Source organism: Neomonachus schauinslandi, chromosome 9, assembly GCF_002201575.2.
Source record: "Neomonachus schauinslandi chromosome 9, ASM220157v2, whole genome shotgun sequence".
Taxonomy (NCBI): domain Eukaryota; kingdom Metazoa; phylum Chordata; class Mammalia; order Carnivora; family Phocidae; genus Neomonachus; species Neomonachus schauinslandi.
Genome location: NC_058411.1, coordinates 76324553 through 76346633, shown reverse-complemented (window position 1 = coordinate 76346633; position 22081 = coordinate 76324553). Strand labels below are relative to the sequence as shown.

Below are 22081 nucleotides of genomic sequence, written 5' to 3'. Positions count from 1 at the left end.
GGGACTTACAGTTTCGTTCCTCAATTGATCATCTATTCAGCTGTTAGGTTTCTCTTTTCTCCCCTTTCCTTTCCTTTTCTTTTTCTTTTTTCTTTTAATTTTTATTTTTTTATTTAAATTTTCCTTTTCTTTTCTTTTCCTTTCCTTTCCTTTACCGAGGCCGTTTGCCTTGAAGATTGGCTTACCTCTTACTGACATTCACATTTATAATTCCTTAAAAATGTCTTTTATGAAAGTGATGAAAATCTCCGATGTTTATATGATTAATGAACTCTAGACCTGATTTTTCTAAGTCTGCTTATCAGTAATATGTCCATTAAGTAACATAACCATATGATTATCTAAACAAATTGTAATATTTGTTAAGGTAAATTGATTTTTCACTATGTTAAAAAAATCTCCAAACATAACTAAAAGCTATAAAAATAACATTTGACAATGTTTTTCGCCTATTAGACATTTGTATCTTACATTGTTCATGTTTTAAATACACATCCACTCCCACTTATTTGTTCATTCAGTAGATGGAAAACCTTCCATGTAAGGATATGGAATACTCTTATTTATAAGACTGTAGATGAGATATTAAAATGATTTCATCATATGATAAAGACAGGGGAGCTAATGGGCACCATAGCCTGATAACCTATGACTTGTTTAAAGTGGAATGTAGTAAATAAGCAGTAAATTTGAATTTGCAGGCTCTTTATAACTTTGCTAGTGATACTGGCCTAAACTCTGACTTTTATGCAAGTCATTTAACTTCTCTGTGGTTGGTTTATCTGTTGTTTAAAATAGGGTTTGTGTACTGCTTTGAATTCAAAGTTAGAAAAGCATTTGTTGTTAATGAAAGTGACTGACAATTTTTAAATGTTGTGAGCTCACTGGAGGATAAGTGCTAAATAAATTCAAGGTGATAGAGTAGTTGCTATCTTGGATGGAAGGTTCCTCAGCTGCAAGGTTAGCACAAGCACGATAATTTATTAAAAGGTCTGTGAACTTATGTTAGTGGTGTGAACTTACCCTTTTGCAAATTAGTAGTGAGAATTTTTCACCTAAATATTTTGTTCTTGGGGCTGACATAGAAAATATGCTTGGTATTTGATATTAAATCATATCGGTTTAATAACAAGGGAAATGATGCAATCATAATTAACATTTTATGGTGTTGTGCAGCTTTTCACATGCATATTCTAAAAAACATTACTTGTAGCTTATCAAACTTTCATTAATCATTTACTTACAATGTGCTATACATATATAGTTAGCATGAGTGCTGATAGTATCCTTAGATCTTTTATATTTTTAAGTTTGAAGTTTTATTTTTATCAAACTTCCCCTGCATCTGGTTTATGCATTTAAAAACCTTGTAGAGCTACTTAACATGAAGAAAGGGCAGTCCCCTACTTCCCTGATTAGCCATTCCTTCAACTCTTAGTATTTTCTGTGTTCTTTTTATCTGTATCAATAAAGAATGTTAAATTTGCATTTTAGGGGTACCTGGGTGGCTTAGTCGGTTAAGCATCTGCCTTGGTCTCAGGTCATGATCCCAGGGTCCTGGGATCGAGCCTCTCGTCGGCTCCCTGCTCAGTGGGGAGCCTGCTTCTCCCTCTGCCTGCCGCTCCCCCTGCTTGTGCTCTCTCTCTCTCTCTGTGTCAAATAAATAAATTTGCATTTTCGACATTATGTTTTGACCCTGTGCCATCCCCAGGGAGACATGCATGCACAGTCATGTGCTCTTTTCCTGCCTTAATATGCCCAGTATGGTTATGTCATAATTTTGCTTTGTGATTAAAGTCGCCTTTTAAAAAACAGAATCTATAGGTACATTTTTTGTAAGTTAAATTGCATTAGATTTTCAGAGTTATTTTTCAGAAAGCAGGCTCTTTAAACCATCTTGAGCTGCTCCCACTCTGTTTTGCATATCATGTCTATTATCCTCAGAGTCCACACAGGGACTTGTGAGAAAATATGGATCTTAGAACTCTTCCTCCTAAGCTGCCATGAGGATGACCTAATTAATCCTTGTAATAGGGAAATTCAGCATCAGATAGAGCTAGAGAAGACACCTATCCACATACCTTTAAGTATTTTCAATAAGGAACAGTACAGAATTGAACCTTAACTTTCATCATTGGATGTCCAATGGAAATTCATGTCAGCTACTTGTCTTGGACAAATAAATACAACCATAGTTTTGTAAAAGTGAGTAGCACAGAAATTACAGTATATGTGAACAACTCATTTAAAAACAGAGTTAATAGGGCACCCTGGCAGGAGCTGAAATTGGAAAAAAATATACCGTAATAAAGTAAATAAAAAATAAAAGAGAGTTAATTAAGCATAAAGAGTAAATATGCTACTACCTTCCACCTTTCAAGGAAACAAAATAAGAGGAGAAAACATGGGGCACCTGGGTGGCTCAGTTGGTTAAGAGGAGAAAACATTAAAAACACAAAACAAAGGAATTCTAATTTGTACTTAGTGAGATTCTCAAAGAAGGTATTTTACCAATAAGACAAGGAAGAGGATGTCACACTAAGTAACAAGCAGAATTAGAAGTAGAGGGGAAGGAAAACATGTTGAGAATAGATCTAGAAGAGAATTGAGCAGATGGGAGAGCAGTAATCATCAAAGAAAATGTAATTTCCTTATGTTAGAGAAAGACTTGATTTTTCATTATTTTATAAGTGTGCAGTGCCTGATGTTACTGGAAACTGGGCTAGTGGAAGGATGCAGGCATCAAACAAGTAAATATACAGATAGAATTACATATTGTGATGTGCTATGAGACAAAGGAAAAGAGTTCTGTGGAATCAGGTTTAACTTGGGAGGTCAGAGAAGACATGGATAAAGTGGGTTTTAAGCTGGTACTTTAAAGATGAGGAAGAGCCAAGCAGACAAAAAATGAAGAGCATATAGTACTGCAGAGGGCCTAAGGCCAGAATGGTTTTGCCATTTCTAAGAAAATGAAATAGGTCAACATGGCTGAAGCTTAATTAGTAAGGAGGAAGGTGGCATTTAAAGTAGGAGAGGAAGACGGGGGCCAAATTGAATAAAGGCCTGTATTAATAACACCTTTTACAGGCCTTTTCAGGGATCTTTTTCCTAAGATAAGTGGAAGCCAGGGAAGGGTTTGAAACCAGTTGGTGACATGATCTGATGCCTGTTTTATCAGTGGTTTAGGGGAGGCAAGCCAGGAAGGGGATGGGCTAGTAAAAGAGATTTCTGGCAGTAGTCAGAGTGGTGGCTTAGATTTTAGTGGTGGTGGTAGTAGAAATGGAGAGAGAGTTTTGAAGATAAAACTACATGCTTTGATGACAAGTTGAATGGCAGGGGTAAAATAGAGTTAGATTGTCAAGTGCTGGGTAGGATTCATAAGGGGAAAAAAAATAGCCCAAAAAACTACCCAGGGTAAGAATACCAATGGAAATGACCTCATATATAATCATAAATTGATTCTTTCTTATGTAGAACTTAAGGAACTGAGTTGAAAATAACTAAATTTATATACAATGTAAGAAATGATATGCAGGATCTCTTCAAGGTAGAATTGTATATTCAGGGGCCTTCCCTGAGGTTACAGACTTGAACTAGAAAAGCAGGGGCATCATGATAAAAAAGATTATGAACTTTCTGTTTGAATAATTTGTATGATGTTATTTTTATCTGAAATTATTTGGGGTTTTTTTGGATAGTTGTTATAGTTATGGTGGTAGTTGTTTGGCTTTCAAGCTGTCTTTTTTTTTTTTTTTTTTTTTTTTTAAGATTTTATTTATTTATTTGACACAGAGAGAGACACAGAAAGGGAACACAAGCAGGGGCAGAGGGAGAGGGAGAAGCAGGCTTTCCACGGAGCAGGGAGCCCGATGCGGGGCTCTATCCCAGGACCCTGCGATCATGACCTGAGCCAAAGGCAGACGCTTAATGACTGAGCCACCCACGCGCCGCTCAAGCTGTCTTTTTAACAAGCTTTCCTTTTTCTCCATTTCTCAGTATGACAACATTTTAATGGAAGAGGCTGCACAGATCCTGGAAATAGAAACTTTTATACCTCTTCTTCTACAGGTAAGAAACAGAGATCTGAGACAAAGAAAGTAGAGTTTGAAGAATTCTGGGGAACAGTGTCAAAAAGCTACACAGTTTTGGGGTGCTAATTGTCATAATTACATATTCTTTTTAACTTCATTATGTTTGCTCTTCTATTTTAAGCCTATAAACTTCCTTTAATCTAGTCACTGGTTATTTAGTGGTTTGTTTTGTTTCCAGGAGTACTATTTAAAAATTCATAGTTTATCTTTAAGTTTTGAAAAGACAGTAATTTTAATCAAGAAAATTACATTGTTAAGCAGTCTGGAGGGTAGATGAGCTATTTTTTTCATTTCCTTTGTTAGAGTTGTTTCTGGAATTGTTTTTGATGTTCACTGAGTACATTGCTTTTCTTTATTTTGTGCCTAAATTTTTCTGAGCTTAATGACGATGTTTAAGAATGTTTCCTATTGTACAATAGTCTTTACTATGGAAGAATTAAAAACAAAATGTGGAATTCCCAATTTAAGAATAGTGACTGCTTTAATTTATGGATAAATTGGATTCTAAAAGTTGTTTTATGAGCCAAGTTATTTGGAACTTGGGATGTGTTTTATCAGGGTATGTTTCAAGGAACAAGGTGTGTAAAGTAGGAAATCAAAGTAGTCATGTGGGAAATTAAAGACATAATTTTTACTGCTTTGGGGGTTTTCAGACTGGCTCTTGGCTTAATTGTAATACAGAGTATCTACTTTGACATCTGTCCATTTCCCTGCGCAGGCATCTTTTTCTTTCTATGCACGCTTTGCCTAATTCTGACCTGAGTCTCCCTTAAATTACCCTACCTTAAAGTAGGGTAATTCCATGCTCACCTTCTCAATCCCTCTACCCTCCCTCATGCACTGTCAGTCATAAGGGTGATGGCCCCTGTTTGTGGTTCACAAATCATTCTATAAATTTTCCAGATTTCTCTCTGTGGAACTGGTGAATAAGAATTAGTAAGCCAATAAAGCCATTTTTTTTTAAATAGCGGGACTCTTGAGCGATTAATTAGAGACCAACAGGACAATATATTAATCAGAGTATTTTGTCATCTCCTCACTTTTCATTTTCTAGAATCCTCAAGATGGTTTTAGCCGCCTGAAACGCTGGATTATGATTGGTGATCATCACCAGTTACCTCCAGTCATTAAGAATATGGCCTTTCAGAAGTATTCAAACATGGAGCAGTCTCTCTTCACTCGCTTTGTCCGGGTTGGAGTTCCTACTGTGGACCTTGATGCTCAAGGGAGAGCCAGGGCAAGGTAAAGGAGCCTTAAGAACTACCTATTTAAGGACCCCAGCTCCGTGATCCAGCTATTTGGTAGCATATTCAGTAGCAAGTGTAGAATTCCCTGTTGTCTAGGAACCTGCCATCTACAAATCTGGAAGTGCCTATATTGCCTTCGGCATGGGGTGTGAACTGACCGAGATATTTCCTGTACTTCATTCACTGAGATTAATTGATGTGACTTGTAAACTAAAGCTTCTTTTCACTGTCCCTTGCCCTTTCTTCATGCCCCAGAAGATATATAGTTAATATCATTTTGAAATCTAAAACAAAAGGTGAACAAGAAGAAAACACACCAGTTCTTACTTATATTAAGTGTACAGGCCCTATCTCATAATTACCTCAAAGTATTCCTCAATTTACAGACTCTCCCCTGTTTTGTTTTGTTTTTTTTATTTAAGGAATAAAGATAGCATTTATCTCAGAACACAATAGAGCTTCATTTCTATAATCATCAAGTCTTCTGACCTTTGGTTACTTGAAGCAGGGAGGCAAGTTGAAAAAGCATTATTGCTAAAAAGATGAGTGCAAAATGGTGAACATGAAAATTAAAAGGAAGAGCACAGCTCCTTAGGAACCCAAATTTTGCATCACTAATATTTCCTGTTTGTGGGGGCGGGGTTTGTCTTTGGAAAGCTTATGTAACCTCTACAACTGGCGATACAAGAATCTGGGAAACCTACCTCATGTGCAGCTCTTGCCAGAGTTTAGTACAGCAAATGCTGGCTTGCTTTATGACTTCCAGCTCATCAATGTGGAAGATTTTCAAGGAGTGGGAGAGTCTGAACCTAATCCTTATTTTTATCAGGTGAGAAAAAACGTGAAACTTTTAAGTTTATTTTGCATTAACTAGCTGAATTACTACCTAAATCAGTGACATTGAACCATTTGGCTAGCCATTGAAAAAACAAAATTAAGTTCCCACCTCACACACAACACAAAAATCTCTGTTTCAAATAGATTCAAGATATGTACACCAAAGAAAAGAAACTGTAAACACACTAGAAAGAAGAAAATCCTGATTTAATATATAATATATACACATATATTATATATATATTTATAATAACATTAGGGTGAGAAAGGTCTTAAGCTCATTACCAAAGGCAGAAATCATAAAAATATTGATTGGAGACCAAAATTTATTTCCAAGATTTAACAGACAGTGGGTTGAATTCTGAATATATATATATATATATATACGGAACTCCTATAAATCACTTTTTAAAATACACCCCAACAGAAAAATGCAATAAAGATAAAAATGTGCAATTCACAAAAAAAGATTTGTAGCAAGTATAAGTCACTGGACTGTATTTTCACCTCTAATAATACTCAGTGTGGAGTAGGTTTAGGGAAATTTTATACTCATGCAATGCTAGAAGGAAAACAATTTGGTGAACAGATTGTCAGTATGTATTAAAAGCAGTGTCCTCACTCTGAAGAATTTATCCTAAAAAATAAATGGACAAGTTTGCAAAGGCTTATATGCTAAAATGTCCATCAGATCTTTTTCTTCTACTGCATATTATTTTAGAAATGAGAAGCAACCAAAGTATCTATCGGTAGGGATTAATTACACTATTACCTATTCCATATAATGAATAGGCACTAAGTATGATAACATTGTAACTTTGTTTACTGACAAGGAAAATGTTTATGCTATATTAAATGAAAAAAACTAGGTTGTAAAATATATTGTATAGTGTTCTATTTTTTTTTGAAGATTTATTTATTTGAGAGAGAGAGTGGGGGTGGGGAGTGTGGGCTGCAGAGGGAGAGGGGGAGAATGTAAATGATTTTTCTGAAGGTGTTCGAGAATTTTACTTTTGTCTTTACATGAAAACCAGCTTCTTGTCTTCCTTTTTTGATTTTCATGTTATGTTATCAGTTAACCTAGGATAGGATTATTCCTTAGTTTTATGGAAGGTGTTCACTTGTCCAAGTTGACTTCACTTCTTGAGGTGTGATAAATGAACACTTGTGCCAGTTATAACCATTCTTTCTGCAGAATTGAAACAAAAGGAAATAAATGCATAATTGATCATTTCTACATTACAGAATCTTGGAGAAGCAGAATATGTAGTGGCACTTTTTATGTACATGTGTTTACTTGGTTACCCTGCTGATAAGATTAGTATTCTAACAACATATAATGGGCAAAAGCATCTTATTCGTGACATCATCAATAGACGATGTGGAAGCAATCCATTGATTGGAAGACCAAATAAGGTAATTTTGTGAATATCATATGTTCTCTTATCCATCATGTTGGCAGGATGGGAAAATTTATATTTATTACGAGTTATTTATATTATTCTACTTTGTCTCTTTGCTATCTCCTTTTAAGACATAAGGAAATGAAATAATAGGAACTATAAATAATTCTCTAGCAGTCCTATCAGTGTTATTGGTTTGCTGTGAACTTCTGTCTCAACTACCACATTGAAGATTTTTGTTGATGGTAATCAGAAATAAATGATCCTAAAACTTTTTGTTGGTAAAATGGAGGATAGTGAAATTACATTATTTATGTACTATTATAGTAGAAATAGGATTGTAGCATTTTTTTATTTTGTCATTTTTGCAAAGGTATAATTTGTACTGCTTTTTATTGTATTTGTGTGGGAGAGGGTTTTTTCTTGAGAATAAGGAAAGATTGTAGTACCTTCAGACCTGAGGATTTTTTTTATACTTTTTAAAATTTTTTGTGTGGTATAGAGTAATATCAAATAAGACACTTGATTATATCAATAAAAGCCTGAAAGGTTAGAATAAAAAATATATTACTAATGATGAAATTAAGACTTTAGTTGTAAACATGGAAGCTCTTTCACTTTTTCTTGGAAATCATCCAAGAGTAACAGGAAAATGGGAGGAGGGAAAGACAAACGACATTTTTAGTGAGGTGACACAAATCAGGGGACTAAGATCAGGAAGAAAATGTGGGAAGAAGAGAATTTAGAGGACCAGTCTTGAAAGTACCAGCAAAAACACTTTCTGAAGGTGAATGGCACACTCTGAAGCATAAGAGCCATGTTCCTGTTACTGAACAGTGGATGTGGAAATTGGGGTGAGCAGAAGCCTTCCTGGTCCCAGATTGGTTCAAAGAAGCCTCCATGTGAGCCATGCTCGCCCAAAAGCAGACTTGTCTCTACAGTAGCAGAGGAAAAGAGAACCTTCTGTTGTGAAAACCACCCAGCCTTTAGGAAACCATCCAGCTCATCCCAGCTTAACCTCTGGCACATAGCTAATCTAAGAAACCACATATTCAGTGATGAAATAGTGAGAAAAAGGAACCTAGCACGAGCTCAATTTATACAGGGAAAAAAAGGAGGGCAGCAAAACGTACCGACAAGACATTTGCTTCAAAAACATGTTGGCCCGGAACAGATTGAAAACTTTGAATACACATTTGGCTGTGAATTTTAAAATGCTTAATGAAGTAACCATTTCTGTGGGGAAGGCTACAAAGCAGAGAAATTTAATAACTCAGGAAGAGATGAAATGTGAGCTGGAAGAAAATAAAAGCACAGAAATGGAGACAAAGTTGAAAGGAGTTCAAGGACACACTGAACACTCCATGTAGAAAGTGAAAATGAGAAACGAGTAACTTTGAAATATAGAAAGCTTAGAAGTAGAAGAACCTCAGTATCTGAGTCCTTTAATTTATAACAGAAAAACTTAAGTAATAAAGGAAAGTTCTCTCTCTCATAACAAGAAGACAAAAGTGAAATGGCTCCAGGGCTGAGTTACAGAGTGACTCCATGATGTCATCAAAGACCAAGGTTCATTTCATCCTTTTGCTCTGCCATTCTGAGTGTGTGAGTCCAGTTCTCAGATAAGCTTTCTACATGGTCAGGTTGGCAACAGAAATTTCCAGGGATTACATCCACACGTAAGAGCAAAACACTTAAATCCAAAATATAAGAACTCCTATCTATAACAGTCATTGTTAAATAAACACAGCCCGATACAAAATTGGCGAACGAATAGTCGCTTTACACAAGAAGACATAGGAATGGCCAATAAGCACATGCAAAGTGCTTACCATCATTCCTTGTCAGGGGAATGCAGATTAAAACTATAGTGAGGTACACTGCACACCAAATAGATTGGCTAAAATTGGCAAAATTGACAGTGTACCAGTTGTTGGCAAGGATGTGGAGCAACTGGAACTCTGAATCTAGAACAGTGCTGGTGAATGTGTAGAGTGGTACAGCACCTTTGGAAAACAGTTTGACAGTTTCTCATGAAGTTAAACATACACTTACCATACAGCTAAGCAATTTCACTTATACTCATTCAAGAACAGTGAAAATATATGTCCACAAAAATATTTATGCATGAATTACGGCTTTATTCAAGATAGCCCCAAACCAAATGCAAACTGCTACAGCCACTGGAAAACAGTATGGTGGTTCCTCAGAAACTTAAAAATAGATCTGCCCTATGATCCAGCAATTGCACTACTGGGTATTTACCCAAAGAAAACAAAAACACTAGTTCAAAGGGGTACATGCACCCCTATGTTTATAGCAGCATTATTTACAATAGCCAAATTATGAAGCAGCCCAAGTGTCCATCGATTGATAAATGAATAAAGAAGATGTGAGATATGTGTGTGTTTATACACACACACACAATGGAATATCATTCAGACATTTAAAATTCTACCATTTGCAACAACATGGATGGAGCTAGAGAGTATAATGCTATAAGCAAAATAAGTCAGAGAAAGACAAATGCCATATGATTTAACTGATACGGAATTTCAGAAACAAAACATATGAGCAAAGGGGGGGGAACAAATTAAGAAACACTCAATTATAGAGAACAGTCTCTATGGGGAGGAGGATGGTGCGTTGGGTGAAGTAGGGGATGGGGATTAAGGAGTGCACTTGCCATGACAAGCACCAGGTGATGTGTAGAATTGTTGAATCAGTATACTGTACACCTGAAACTAAAATAACACTGTATGTTAACTACACTGGAATCAAAATTTAAAACAAAACAAAAAAGCCCCAAACCAGAAACAATGCAAATGACATGAACAGGTAAATGGGTAAACAAAAGGTATGAACTTCTAATAGACACAACACATGGATGAATCTCAAAAACATGCCAACTCAAAGAAGCCAAAAAAAAAAAAAACTTTATGATTCCATTTTTAAGGAATTTTAGACAGGCAAAAAGTAATCTATAGTGACAGAAAGCAGATCAGTGTTTGCCCAGGGCTTGGGGATACAGTTTTGACTACAAAGGGGCCTGAAATAATGGAAATCTTCATTGTGGTGCTTATCTAGGAGCATATATTGTCAAAATTTATCGAAGTAGACACTTCAAGTTTGGAGTGCATTTTATTATATGTGAATTATACTTCTGTGAAGTTGATTAAAAAGAAATGTTTTATAAAATTCCTAAAGGTATGGACCATGAATTATAGCTTATGCACATAAGCACTTAAACTTTTTTTGTTGAATTAGTGAAAAAGTGATAAATGCCTGAGTGTCAATATCAGATTGAAACCTGCATGAACTTTCCTAGTTATATAGTTTCAAACTGAACAAAAAGTACTATGAAAATTACTTGTTTATTTTTTGTGTGTCAGAAGGATGCTATCCATGAGAACTAAGAATATGTTAAATAATAAGTGAGCATACTAAGTTATACTGCTGGGCATCAAATGGGGATACCAGGTAATAAGATTAACAGGTCCCTGCATCCAGGGAGTTGGGCAGTCTAGTAAGGGAAGACTGTTAATTCTATAGATAGTAATTCGGTTGTCAGCAGAGGTAAAGATCAGTGCTGTAAGTGTAATAACATAGGGACGTAGCCTAATCTGGTTACTAAGGTTTATTTCATAGTGTTCATTAACTGGTTTTCTCAATTCCAAGTATATGATCATGTTTTCTTTTTGGATTGATTATCTTAACGATAAGATTTTTATTTCTAGCATATTATTTAAATTATCTCTCTAGAGTCTTATTATTGTGCTTTGAAAATATACCGTATCTCCCATTTTTTCTTCCTAGGTGACAACTGTTGACAGATTTCAAGGTCAACAGAATGATTATATTCTTCTTTCTCTAGTACGAACCAGGGCAGTGGGCCATCTGAGGTACATAAGGAAAACTTTTTTATATTATTGAAATTTATTATCTGCTTCAATTTTGAACTGCTTTGGCTAAGTGGTTTTAAATTTTTTTAAGCTTAAAGCATAATTAATTGTTACAGCAGCATTTGGTTTGGCAAGCTTCTTGTTAGAGTATAACAATATCATATTCTTTGTAGAGTTAACTATTGTCATTGCTTCTGAATTTTTTGAATCTTAAATATTTTAGTACATTTACTTTTTAGTCTTCAGTAACACTCAGAGATAGCATTTTATTATGAAATCTTAATATCTTACATTTGTCAGAAACAGTATCAGAAATTAAAAGAGGTAAGGTGGTAAAAAGTCTTCAGAGTACATTTTTCATTGCACCGGATTTCTGACTTTTTTTCTCACACAGTCTTTCAGCTTCACTGTTAGAGGATAAAGGAACCATTTGTTCTCCCAGGATTAAGAACTGTCAAAACAAACAATAACCTATTTTTATCATTTATTGTGATGTATTTATGTGCTAGAGATTTATGGGAATAATATCTTCTTATTACAAAGCAGCCGTTTAGTTTTATATAAACCTTCATCTCGTATGACTTACTAACAAAACTATAATGAGAGTTCATTTTATTATTTTATTTGGTGGATATAAAGAGAAAAGTCTCCAAGCTCTCATAATGTTGTCATTAAGTCAAAATCTATTTGGAGCTTAGCCCAGTGATCAAGTTCCATTAGAATGATAACTTTTATGTAAGAGTAAACAAAGATGTAATGTTTTGAGAAATTGTTTCAAAACTATTGCATTCTAAAATAGCTTATTTTTGCTTATCAAACATGTATTTGGAGACGAACTTTTCTAAAAAGCAGTTCCTTTTCTGGAAGCATTGAGATGTATAGCTGCTGTCTGAATGGGGCATCATTATGATTTACATAATTAAAATCTCCAAAACTCACAGTATGAATACATGAATAATGCCTCATCCCCTCCCCATCTTTTTTCTTAACTGTGTCATGCTTTTGTCTTTTTCACATTCTTACGACTTGACTTCTTGTTCCATAATTCTAATGTAGCTACTTAGACCTTTTTATCAGTGCATTAGTCATGATTTCCCCCACTCACAAAAACAAAAACATCAACATAGAGGTTAGTGATAAAGTAGTAACTTTACTTGGTTTAACTAGTCACTTGATATTGATTAACTTAATCTGTTTATTCTGTTCAGTTTTTAAGAAGCTTAACTTTTTATTGCCATAATTTAACAGGAATATTTAGTAGAATAAGTAAAAAAAAAAAGAAGAAGAAGAAGAAGAAAAGAAATGCATATGTTATTAATCTTGAACTATGCTAATTAATTTTGTTTCCCAAAGGGATGTCCGTCGCTTAGTGGTGGCCATGTCTAGAGCCAGACTTGGACTGTATATCTTCGCAAGAGTATCCCTCTTCCAAAACTGTTTTGAACTAACTCCAGCTTTCAGCCAGCTTACTGCCCGTCCACTTCATTTGCATATAATTCCGACAGAACCTTTCCCAACCAGTAGAAAGGTAGGACTCTTTCTTCATCGTATAGAGCAGCACTCTCCTATAGATGACCACAGTAGCTAGGAACCAGCATCACATAGATCATCCGATCACTGGTTTAGGGTGCTCCTTACACTGTGGAACTGAATTCGATTTTCTGTGCAAAATAATAATACATGCTAACATTTATCGAGCACTCATTAGTATCAGGCAATTAGCTCTTCCCATACATTATCTCGTTTCATCTCATTTAAGAGTCCTGTTCAGTAGGTTTTCTTATTAACCCCATTTTATGTATGGGGAAACAGGATTAACAAAGTTAAGTAGTTTGGTCATGCATCTCATAGATGGAGAATCCCAAGATTTGAAAACCCAGGCAGTGTGACTTCAGAATCCATGTTAATGACTGTACTTTACTGCCTCTGTTCGGCTCTTTAATTGATAACAGAGTAATAATGGAGGCACATGGAGATCAGGCAGTGCCAACGAGCAGAAGGCTTGAAAACCAGTGCTTTCCCCGACACCCAGGGGGCTAAGCACTAAGAGCGTCTCCCCATCTTCCGCTCAAGAGACCGGTGTCGGAGGCCAAGAGGGCTGCACGACTAGCACTACATCTCAGAAGAGGCAGCTCCTAGCGGAGCCACCAGAAAAGAAGCAAACAAATAAACACAAACAAACACAAAACCTTCCATGTTGTGAAGGCCGTGTTTTGTAGTTTTAACAGCATGGCAGTCTTTGCACATCGTGTGACCCTTGCAGAAAGTGCCCACTATCAAAAGAACACCTGCCTACATGTAATACTGCCATCCTGCTTAATTCTGAGAAATAACTATTTAATACACTTAATTATTTCTGACATTCTGTGCGCTAATTTGTTACTTTATGGTAAAAATCCTTTGTCTTGATAGAAGTTTTTTACCTTTATGGTTTTCGGAACTGCATCTACAGTAAGAAAGGGTGAGACTTTATAAACGTTTTATAATCGATTATAAATAGGAAACTTGTTCATCTTTATTCTAGGATGGTTTAGGGGGAAGTGCAAACTTTTTATTGTCTTCATTCACTTTACCACTTTACTTGCACTGGTAGAGCAGTGTTTCTCAGATGGTTGTCAGAAACTCCTGCGGCAGCATCCCCTCATTCTCTGTCAGACCTACTGAATCTCCGTCTCCGGGAGCTGGAGCCAACACACCTCCACAATTAACAGTCTTCCCCAGAGAGTTCTGAAACATACCACAAAGTTTGGACTTTAGTATGTGATCATGCACTTTATTAGTAAAAAAACCTTTTGAGTATTCAGCCTCATGACAGTCTGTATATTAAATAACAGTAATGTTAGCTTATTTTTAGAAAAACATAAATAGGAAAAATAGTTTCAATATTTTCTTTCTGAATAAACTTGAAAATTGCCTTTGGAACATACAAGGTATTAGAGACCGTACTTTAGGCCATGTTGATTTTTCTCTCTGTTCAAATGATCCTGTAGCTCTCACTCTTCCACATGGGTTCCTAGACCCAAACTCCTGTTTCATTTGCCAGCCTGAAATTAAAAGGTAGTAACTCGTAGTTCCCTTCTAGTCTCTACCTTTTGCTAAATTTAAATTGAATCTCTTCTCTTTATGAAGTCGTTATTGGGCTCTCACATACACTTACATCTTAATGTCCTGGTACTATTCTGATGTCCTCCAAACCCTAGTAGTGCTTTTACATAAGATGGAGACAGGGGCATCTGGAATGTTCACTTTTAGCATAACAACCTTCTCACTGTCCTTAACTTTCTCTTTGCCTTCTAGAATGGAGAGCGACCATCTCATGAAGTACAGATAATAAAGAACATGCCCCAGATGGCAAACTTTGTATACAACATGTACATGCATTTGATACAGACCACACATCATTATCATCAGGTGAGTTTTCTCAAAATTCACTCTTATTTTTCTTGTAGAAAGAATCTTCTTTGCAGACTACACCTTTAAAGTACTCAATTCCTTGTGGGAAACCAGCTAAACCAAACAAGGTTGTTGTTATTCATGTAATATCCATATTTTTTAAACACCTTTATGTAGATATAATTTGGCCTATGATAAATTCCACATATTTAAAGCATATAATTTAATATGTTCTGATATATGTAAATACCTGTGAAACCATCATCACAATCAAGATAATGAACATACTCATTATCTCCAAAAGTTTCCTCGTGCCCCTTGGTAACCCTTCTCATCCTTCACCAGTCCCTTTCCCACCTTCTCCAGGCAAACAAGGATCTTACCCTCAACCTATAGCCCCTTTTTATTGCCAAATAATATTCCACTATAGGGACCTACCAGGTGTACCCATTGACCTGTTGATGGACATTTGGGTTCTTTCCAACTTTGGCTATTACAGAGGAAGCTGCTGTGAACATTCTTGTACCAGTCTTTGTATTTGGGGCGGGGGGGGAATCCCTAGGAGTAGAATGGCTGAAAAATAGAGTAAATGTGTTCAACTTCTTAAGAAACTGCCCACCCATTTTGCGAAGTAGTTGCATCAGATTCCCAGCAGCAGCGAATGAGAGCTGTCATTGCACCACACCCTCACCCACACTTGTTATGGCCTTTTTTATTTTAGCCATTCTAAAGGGGAGGCTAAGCATGTAGAGCTGCTCCAGTGTTCTGGTTGAGTGCGGACAGAAGCTTCGTGCCCTGCTGCCCCCTCTCTGCCATGGTTTTGTCTGAAGGCTTGGTTCCTCCCCACCCCTCACATGGCTCCTTGACTGAGGCTGGCTCTTTCTTCAATTGTGTCAGTCACTTCTAATCAGCCACTGTTTTTGTAGAAGTGTTACAGCAAATTTCTTTGCTAAAAAAGCTAATCGGTTTTCATATTATTTTCTTCTCTGAAGATTTAATACATACTTTGATCTCTGGAGTCAGCAAGATCTAGGCCATTGCCATCAGAGTTTTGTTTGTAATACACAATGGCGAGCAGTGTTTTAGAGAACCCTCGATTGAACAGTATCTATTAGTAAGATAATATGAGAGCTTAGCTGTGTAAGCCAGTGGTTTTTTCATTTGAGTTCCTATTGATGTTTTCTTTTTCTCATTAGACTTTATTACAGCTACCACCTGCTATGGTAGAAGAAGGTGAGGAAGTTCAAAGTCAGGAAACAGAGTTGGAAACAGAAGAAGAGGCCAATCTTGCTCAAACTGACCTATCCAGTCTGACAGATGCCACCTCTAGTCAAGAATCCTCAGCCTCTCAGATTGAGACCACCTGCAGTCAGACGGAGAGCACCCCCAGTCAGACAGGAGCTAGTTCCAGTCCAGAAGCCACCCCTGCTGCATCTGATCTCAGTGCTACTGTGGCAGGACCTGTAGCTGTTCCAGCAGAGGCTCAGGTCCCTCAAGATGTCACACTGGCCCCAGAGGAGACCAAGTAGCCCAACTGTGGCCTTTCTTAGGACATTTCCTTCATAAAGTCTAAGTAAAGCTACTTTTTGTATTTTATATTTGCTTCTGCTTTTTTAGGGTACTAATCAGTGTTCAGTTCTTAATTTTGTTAACCGATCTCAGTGTTTGTCTTCTTGGATATATTTAAAAGAAAATTGTATTGTGTGTGAACTGAAAATTTCAGTTTCATTTATTCAGTCAGAAGGGCAAATAGCCGTTCCTTTGATATTTTTATAATTGAATATATCTGTAATCATACCTATATTAAAAGAATTTTTTTTTAAGATTTTATTTATTTATTTGAGAGAGAGAATGAGATAGAGAGCATGAGAGGGGGGAGGGTCAGAGGGAGAAGCAGACTCCCTGCTGAGCAGGGAGCCCGATGCGGGACTCGATCCCGGGACTCCAGGATCATGACCTGAGCTGAAGGCAGTCGCTTAACCAACTGAGCCACCCAGGCACCCAGAAGAATTTTCTATAGAATACACAAGACATACTTTCCATTTTCAGTGAACTTCTCTAAAGAAAAGGACAGAATACACCGAAATTAACTATAGTTGTTAACTATAATTATAATTAACAACTAGAAGTTGTTTCTTCTCTCATAGTATCAGATACTCAAGTTGTGTTTCCTTTTTTCCTACCTTTCTTATCTGCCTTCCTTGATGTAAAGGCATTAACAGTCATAGATAGATACAGATTTCTCCAATCAGTTAAAGAGACTACATGTATTTCCTTCCTCAAAGTCTCATAATGTATTAGAATCACCTAGGATGTCTTATTTATTCTTGGGGCCACTCTAAACCTAATGAATCAGAATCTCAGGGTTAGGGCCCAGGTATCTGTATTTTAGCAGGTGCTCCTAATGTTTGAGTCGCTAGCAGAATGGCATCAAATCAAGCTGGTAAAGCTGAGCCAGGATATGTCATTCAGCCTTTAAGCAGGAAGAAGCTGGCAAATCCATCTGGGCAAGAAGAAAGATCCAGAATCCAGACAGTGAAAGTTAGTGAACTTAGCTCCCCCATATAGGATAGAATTCTCACAATGCAGAGATTCTGAGTCTTCTGCTATGTTTAGTTCTCTTGATAGAGAACCAGCCACAAGGAGACCTTAAGGTAGAATGTACTCGAGATTCGGGAGGGCAGAGATGCTAAGACCTTGCTAATCAAGTGTGGTTTGCAAACCGGAAGGATCAGCATCCACTGAAGCTCGTTAAACTGTAGCAGTTTGCACTCTCTCCTAGATCTATTAAATCTGAATCTCCTTTTCAGCAAAGTGCCCAGGTGATTTATATGTACTGTGTAGTTTAAGAAACATTGTTCTGAGATTGTTGTACTGTCCTCAACATGAATGAGAGAGTGATGAGTCTGTGATGGTAAAGTTAGTAGTGAGTGTGACCGATGTTTCCTGACTTGGGACCTCTGCTTATAACGCTTCCTGGGCATGGTGGCCAGAAAAGAGAGGAAGAAGGTAGGAGGAACTTGCCCACTACTTCTCTTCCCCATTTCGCATCTGCTAGCATGGCTGATGGGGAGTATTTCCCCAAAGTATCCCCTCTAGTGCCTCCACCTAAAGGCTTGACAGTGTTCAGAGAACCTTTGAAAAAGTAGGCAAGAACTGCACACTGCCACTGACATGCTTCTGATCCTCATATTTTGAAGGAATGAGTTCATAAGGAGATGAAACCAAGAAAGTCAAGTCAATGATATTTTTGACTGACTAGTGTTTGCTCAGCTCTACCAGGTTGTGGTGGAGATGAGTCAGGCTCTCCTATTACAAGGTGTGTTACTACATCTGAACATAAGAAAAGGAAAGTGAATGCCAAGGAAACTGTACTGGGAAACCTTGGTCTGTTTGTTACTGGAGTAAGGATTGAGCCAGATAGTCTGTTATATAATTTCTCTGTTGATAAGAATTTGGAAGCAGATGTTGTGGGCGTCTGTATGAGGAATAGCACTCACAGGATTACTTTCATCTGTGAATATTCTAGTATCAGGCTAATCAAGAGGGAAAGAAGCTTTACTGTATTACTGTGTTTCCTGGAAAAGATTGATTTTTCTCTCTACCCTTTAGAGGATATGAATCATGATACCTGCAACCAAAATAAGCGAACTATTACTCTGCTTTCTCATTAAGTAAATCATTTTCCAGCCACTGTGTATCACTCTGTCTAGGTAGTGACTTGCTTTTTTCTTTGCTGTTTGATTTTCTGTCATGCTAAAAAGAAAATTTAACTGGAAGACAGGTGGGTCCTTCATTTTTGTCAAAGAAATTTTAAAAGGGACAATAATGGTGGGATTTGAATTATTTTAAATTGTTTTTTCACAGGAATGGTCAGTGAGTTATGGTTTACTATAGAATTATGGAATTTTTAAAGGAACTTAAGAAATCGATTCTTATTTTAAATAATGAGGAAACTGAGTCAGTCTTAACCAGGGTGGCAGCTGTGGAAGACGGGGTAGAATGCAAGTCTACAGTCCTAGGACAGTGTTTTGTTTAGTGTTTTTTTTCAATCAAGGCCACAAGCATGACTGCTTCATAAATTCAAGAGTTTTCTATTGGGATTACAACAGACACAGGTACTCCGGGCATGTGACCATTTCAGATTAGTGTTCTCATTGCCCTCCATCCTGTTTTTCAGATCTGAATATGTCATGATTTTGGAATCTATTTTTAAAAGCAAACCAAAAAGATGTATGCAAGAGAATGAGCATGAAATGAAGCAATTCAAGTATTTAGACTTTTTTCCACAAAATGCTGAGTTAAGGAAGTTCATTACCAGCAGTTGAGAATAAATAGCTCCATTGATTTGGGCAAATGAATGAGATGATCTAAACATTATCAGGTCTCTTGAAGTTAGGGTGATGATAAAAATTTAGATGTTGCACTAGATACAGAGAAAAATGGCATAAATGGGTCATTCATGCTCCTATATAAATTGAGTTTTTTATGATCAGGAAACAGCGTGCTATTGTAAAACTGACTTTGGACTCACACAGACCTCGCTCAAATTTTACCTCATTTGCTCATCAGCATTTGGTTTGACCTTAGGTACGTTTTATAACCTTTCTAAGCCCCAGTTTTCTTTCTTCTCAAAATTGGAAAAAGGCCTCATTTGTTAATGAGGAATGTTTGTGAAAATATCTGGCACCTAGCTGCTCAGTAGATACTAGTCCTTCTCTCTCCATTTTTTTTCCCAAATCCTTGAGATAATATAGGATATTGCCAACCAATCCTCTGACTTGGGTACTTAGCTTTACCCCTATTCCGAGAGCATGGAAGATGATGAAGAAGGGGACACGTGGCAGCAGATGACAATGGAGGATCAAGGATCAAGTCTACTGATAGGGACTCTGAATCAGTCGATCACAGTATTGAGGATGGTCTCTGCTGAAATTAAAATTCTGACAGAACAGGATAACCAGAGGGAAGACACTGGGTACCATATGTGTCTGATGACTTCCATCAGTTCTGAATCCTGCACTCCCCCAACCCCAAATCATCTCATTATTGCATTTAGTTAGCTCTGTGCCTTTGAATGGGCTTTTTTCTTTTTTTCTTTTTTTTTTTTTTAAAGATTTTATTTATTTATTTGAGACAGAGAGAATGAGAGAGAGAGAGAGCACATGAGAGGGGGGAGGGTCAGAGGCAGAAGCAGACTCCCTGTCGAGCAGGGAGCCCGATGCGGGACTCGATCCAGGGACTCCAGGATCATGACCTGAGCCGAAGGCAGTCGCTTAACCAACTGAGCCACCCAGGCGCCCGGGCTTTTTTCTTTTTATCTTGCAGTCACTCGAATGACATTTTAGAGATGTTTCTTCAGTTAACATATTAAAAAGATTTTTTAAAAGGCTGACCCTTTTGCATGAGCCAGAAGAGCAGTTAAAGACAAGCAGTGCCTTGCTTCCTGTGAAAAAGGCTTGGCCGTTAGCCTTTGTAATTATGAAGCAATCATGTTAATAGATGTTTAAGAATAATGCAACTGGAGCTGTACTGTGCCAAGGATGGAAATGAACACATGAGACCATTTTTTCTTCATCCATTGGTACTCTTTAGTGCCCGAGAAAGGGTTTTAATTCCATAGGATCCAGAAGTTTTGGACACTTTAGTTTTTCTTCCTAGGGACAAACTGGAGCTTAGTCCCCTGGAGCATGACTCAGAATGTAGCATGGTTACTGCTGACGGACACTGCGCCACCTTTATTCAGTTAGTTTGGCTTATACTTCTTTCAGTGGCTGCTCAAACTTCTACCCTTACATGCAAGGGTAGCTAATCCCATTACTTCTCAACATACATAAGAAGAAAACACTAGTCTTGAAAAATCCTGAGAAACATGCTCCATGGTCTAATAAGCTCGGAGACACAATGAATTACTACCTTTTTTTGCAGAATCACATTGCATTGTTAGTTAATTAAAGGTTCTGAGAACTCTTGCTGGAAAAAAAATCACATTTAACTTTGTTTAACCCAGCATTTCCCAAACTTATTTGACCATAGAACTTTTTTAAAAGACACATTAGGGAACTAACTGCAGAACACAGTAGTCTGGGAACCAATATCTTTACTGGAGTACTTGAAACTTTGATTTCCCCTTAGAAAACTAAGGGCATTATAATATACCACCCCAAAATATGCCACTTTGGCATAAGGATTATTTTGACCTAAAGGCAACTGAGAAGCAGCAGATGTAGGAATAACTCGCCTCTGCTTCTGCCAAAAATCAGGGCGTCAATGTCCCTTTGTAAAAGTGACCAATTTTCATTTGTAAAGGTGTCTCCTCTCTTCTGTACTAGGAAGAGGAAAATAACGCTTATTACTAGAAACAGATGGCACTGAGATGAGTCTGCACAAATAAACCGTACTAAAATAACCCTTATTCTCCATTAGTTTGCCCATATATTTACTTTCCCCCAATTTGCCACCTCTAAAAGCCCAAGCCCCCTTTTTGTTTGCCTATTTGGTTCACAATTTATCACTCTTTGTTAAAACAGTATATAAGCCTCTAAGCCTAACAACTTCTTTTGGGTTTTTACTTTTTCATGTACCCCCCACGGAAGTAAAGTTTAAAATATCAATTAAATTTGTATGCTTCTCCTGTTAACCTGTCTTTTGTCCATTTAACTCACAGGCCCCAGTCACCAACCCTAAAAAGGTAGAGGTAAAGTTTTTCCTCCCCTACACGCACACACACACAAACTCTTAATTTTTTTTTTTTTCTAATTAACCAGAGGCTGAAGTAACATAGGTGAAGAAGAAACTAGAGGTGAAGTGATTTGTACAAAATGTCACATTGTAGTGTAATTTGTTGAGTGTCATATGGTATTAGCAACGTTCTGAAAATGCAAATGAATAAAAGTTTGATCAATGTACCATGACATTCTTTCATGTGAGCCTCCTAAGAAAAGGTCACTGAGCATGATTAGTTTGGGTTTTGAGCTCTCTAGAAATGGAATCATACAGAATGTGCTTTTTTTGTGTCTGCCCTCTCAAATAGATTTCTCTCTATGGGGCTCAGTATGTTAAACATCTGCCTTCTGCTCAGGTCATGATCCTGGAGTCCCAGGATTGAGTCCTGCAGCAGACTTCCTGCTCAGTGGGAAGTCTGCCTCTCCCTCTGACCCTCCCCCTGCTTGTGCTCTCTCTCTCTCTCAAATAAATAAAATCTTAAA

General features: G+C 37.1%; 1 protein-coding gene across 1 annotated transcript in view; it reads left to right on the top strand.

Annotated features, from left to right (window-relative positions):
• The window catches only part of AQR (aquarius intron-binding spliceosomal factor), a 98491-nt gene extending 82022 nt beyond the window's left edge, over positions 1–16469 (top strand). Inside the window, exons 28-35 of the mRNA XM_021695285.1 lie at positions 3997–4068; positions 5146–5333; positions 5996–6167; positions 7421–7591; positions 11395–11480; positions 12834–13008; positions 14778–14891; positions 16070–16469. Of these exons, the coding sequence (XP_021550960.1) occupies positions 3997–4068; positions 5146–5333; positions 5996–6167; positions 7421–7591; positions 11395–11480; positions 12834–13008; positions 14778–14891; positions 16070–16402 (1311 nt within the window). The 3' untranslated portion in view covers positions 16403–16469. The remainder of the gene's footprint in view (positions 1–3996; positions 4069–5145; positions 5334–5995; positions 6168–7420; positions 7592–11394; positions 11481–12833; positions 13009–14777; positions 14892–16069) is intronic.
• The last annotated feature ends 5612 nt before the right edge of the window (positions 16470–22081 follow it).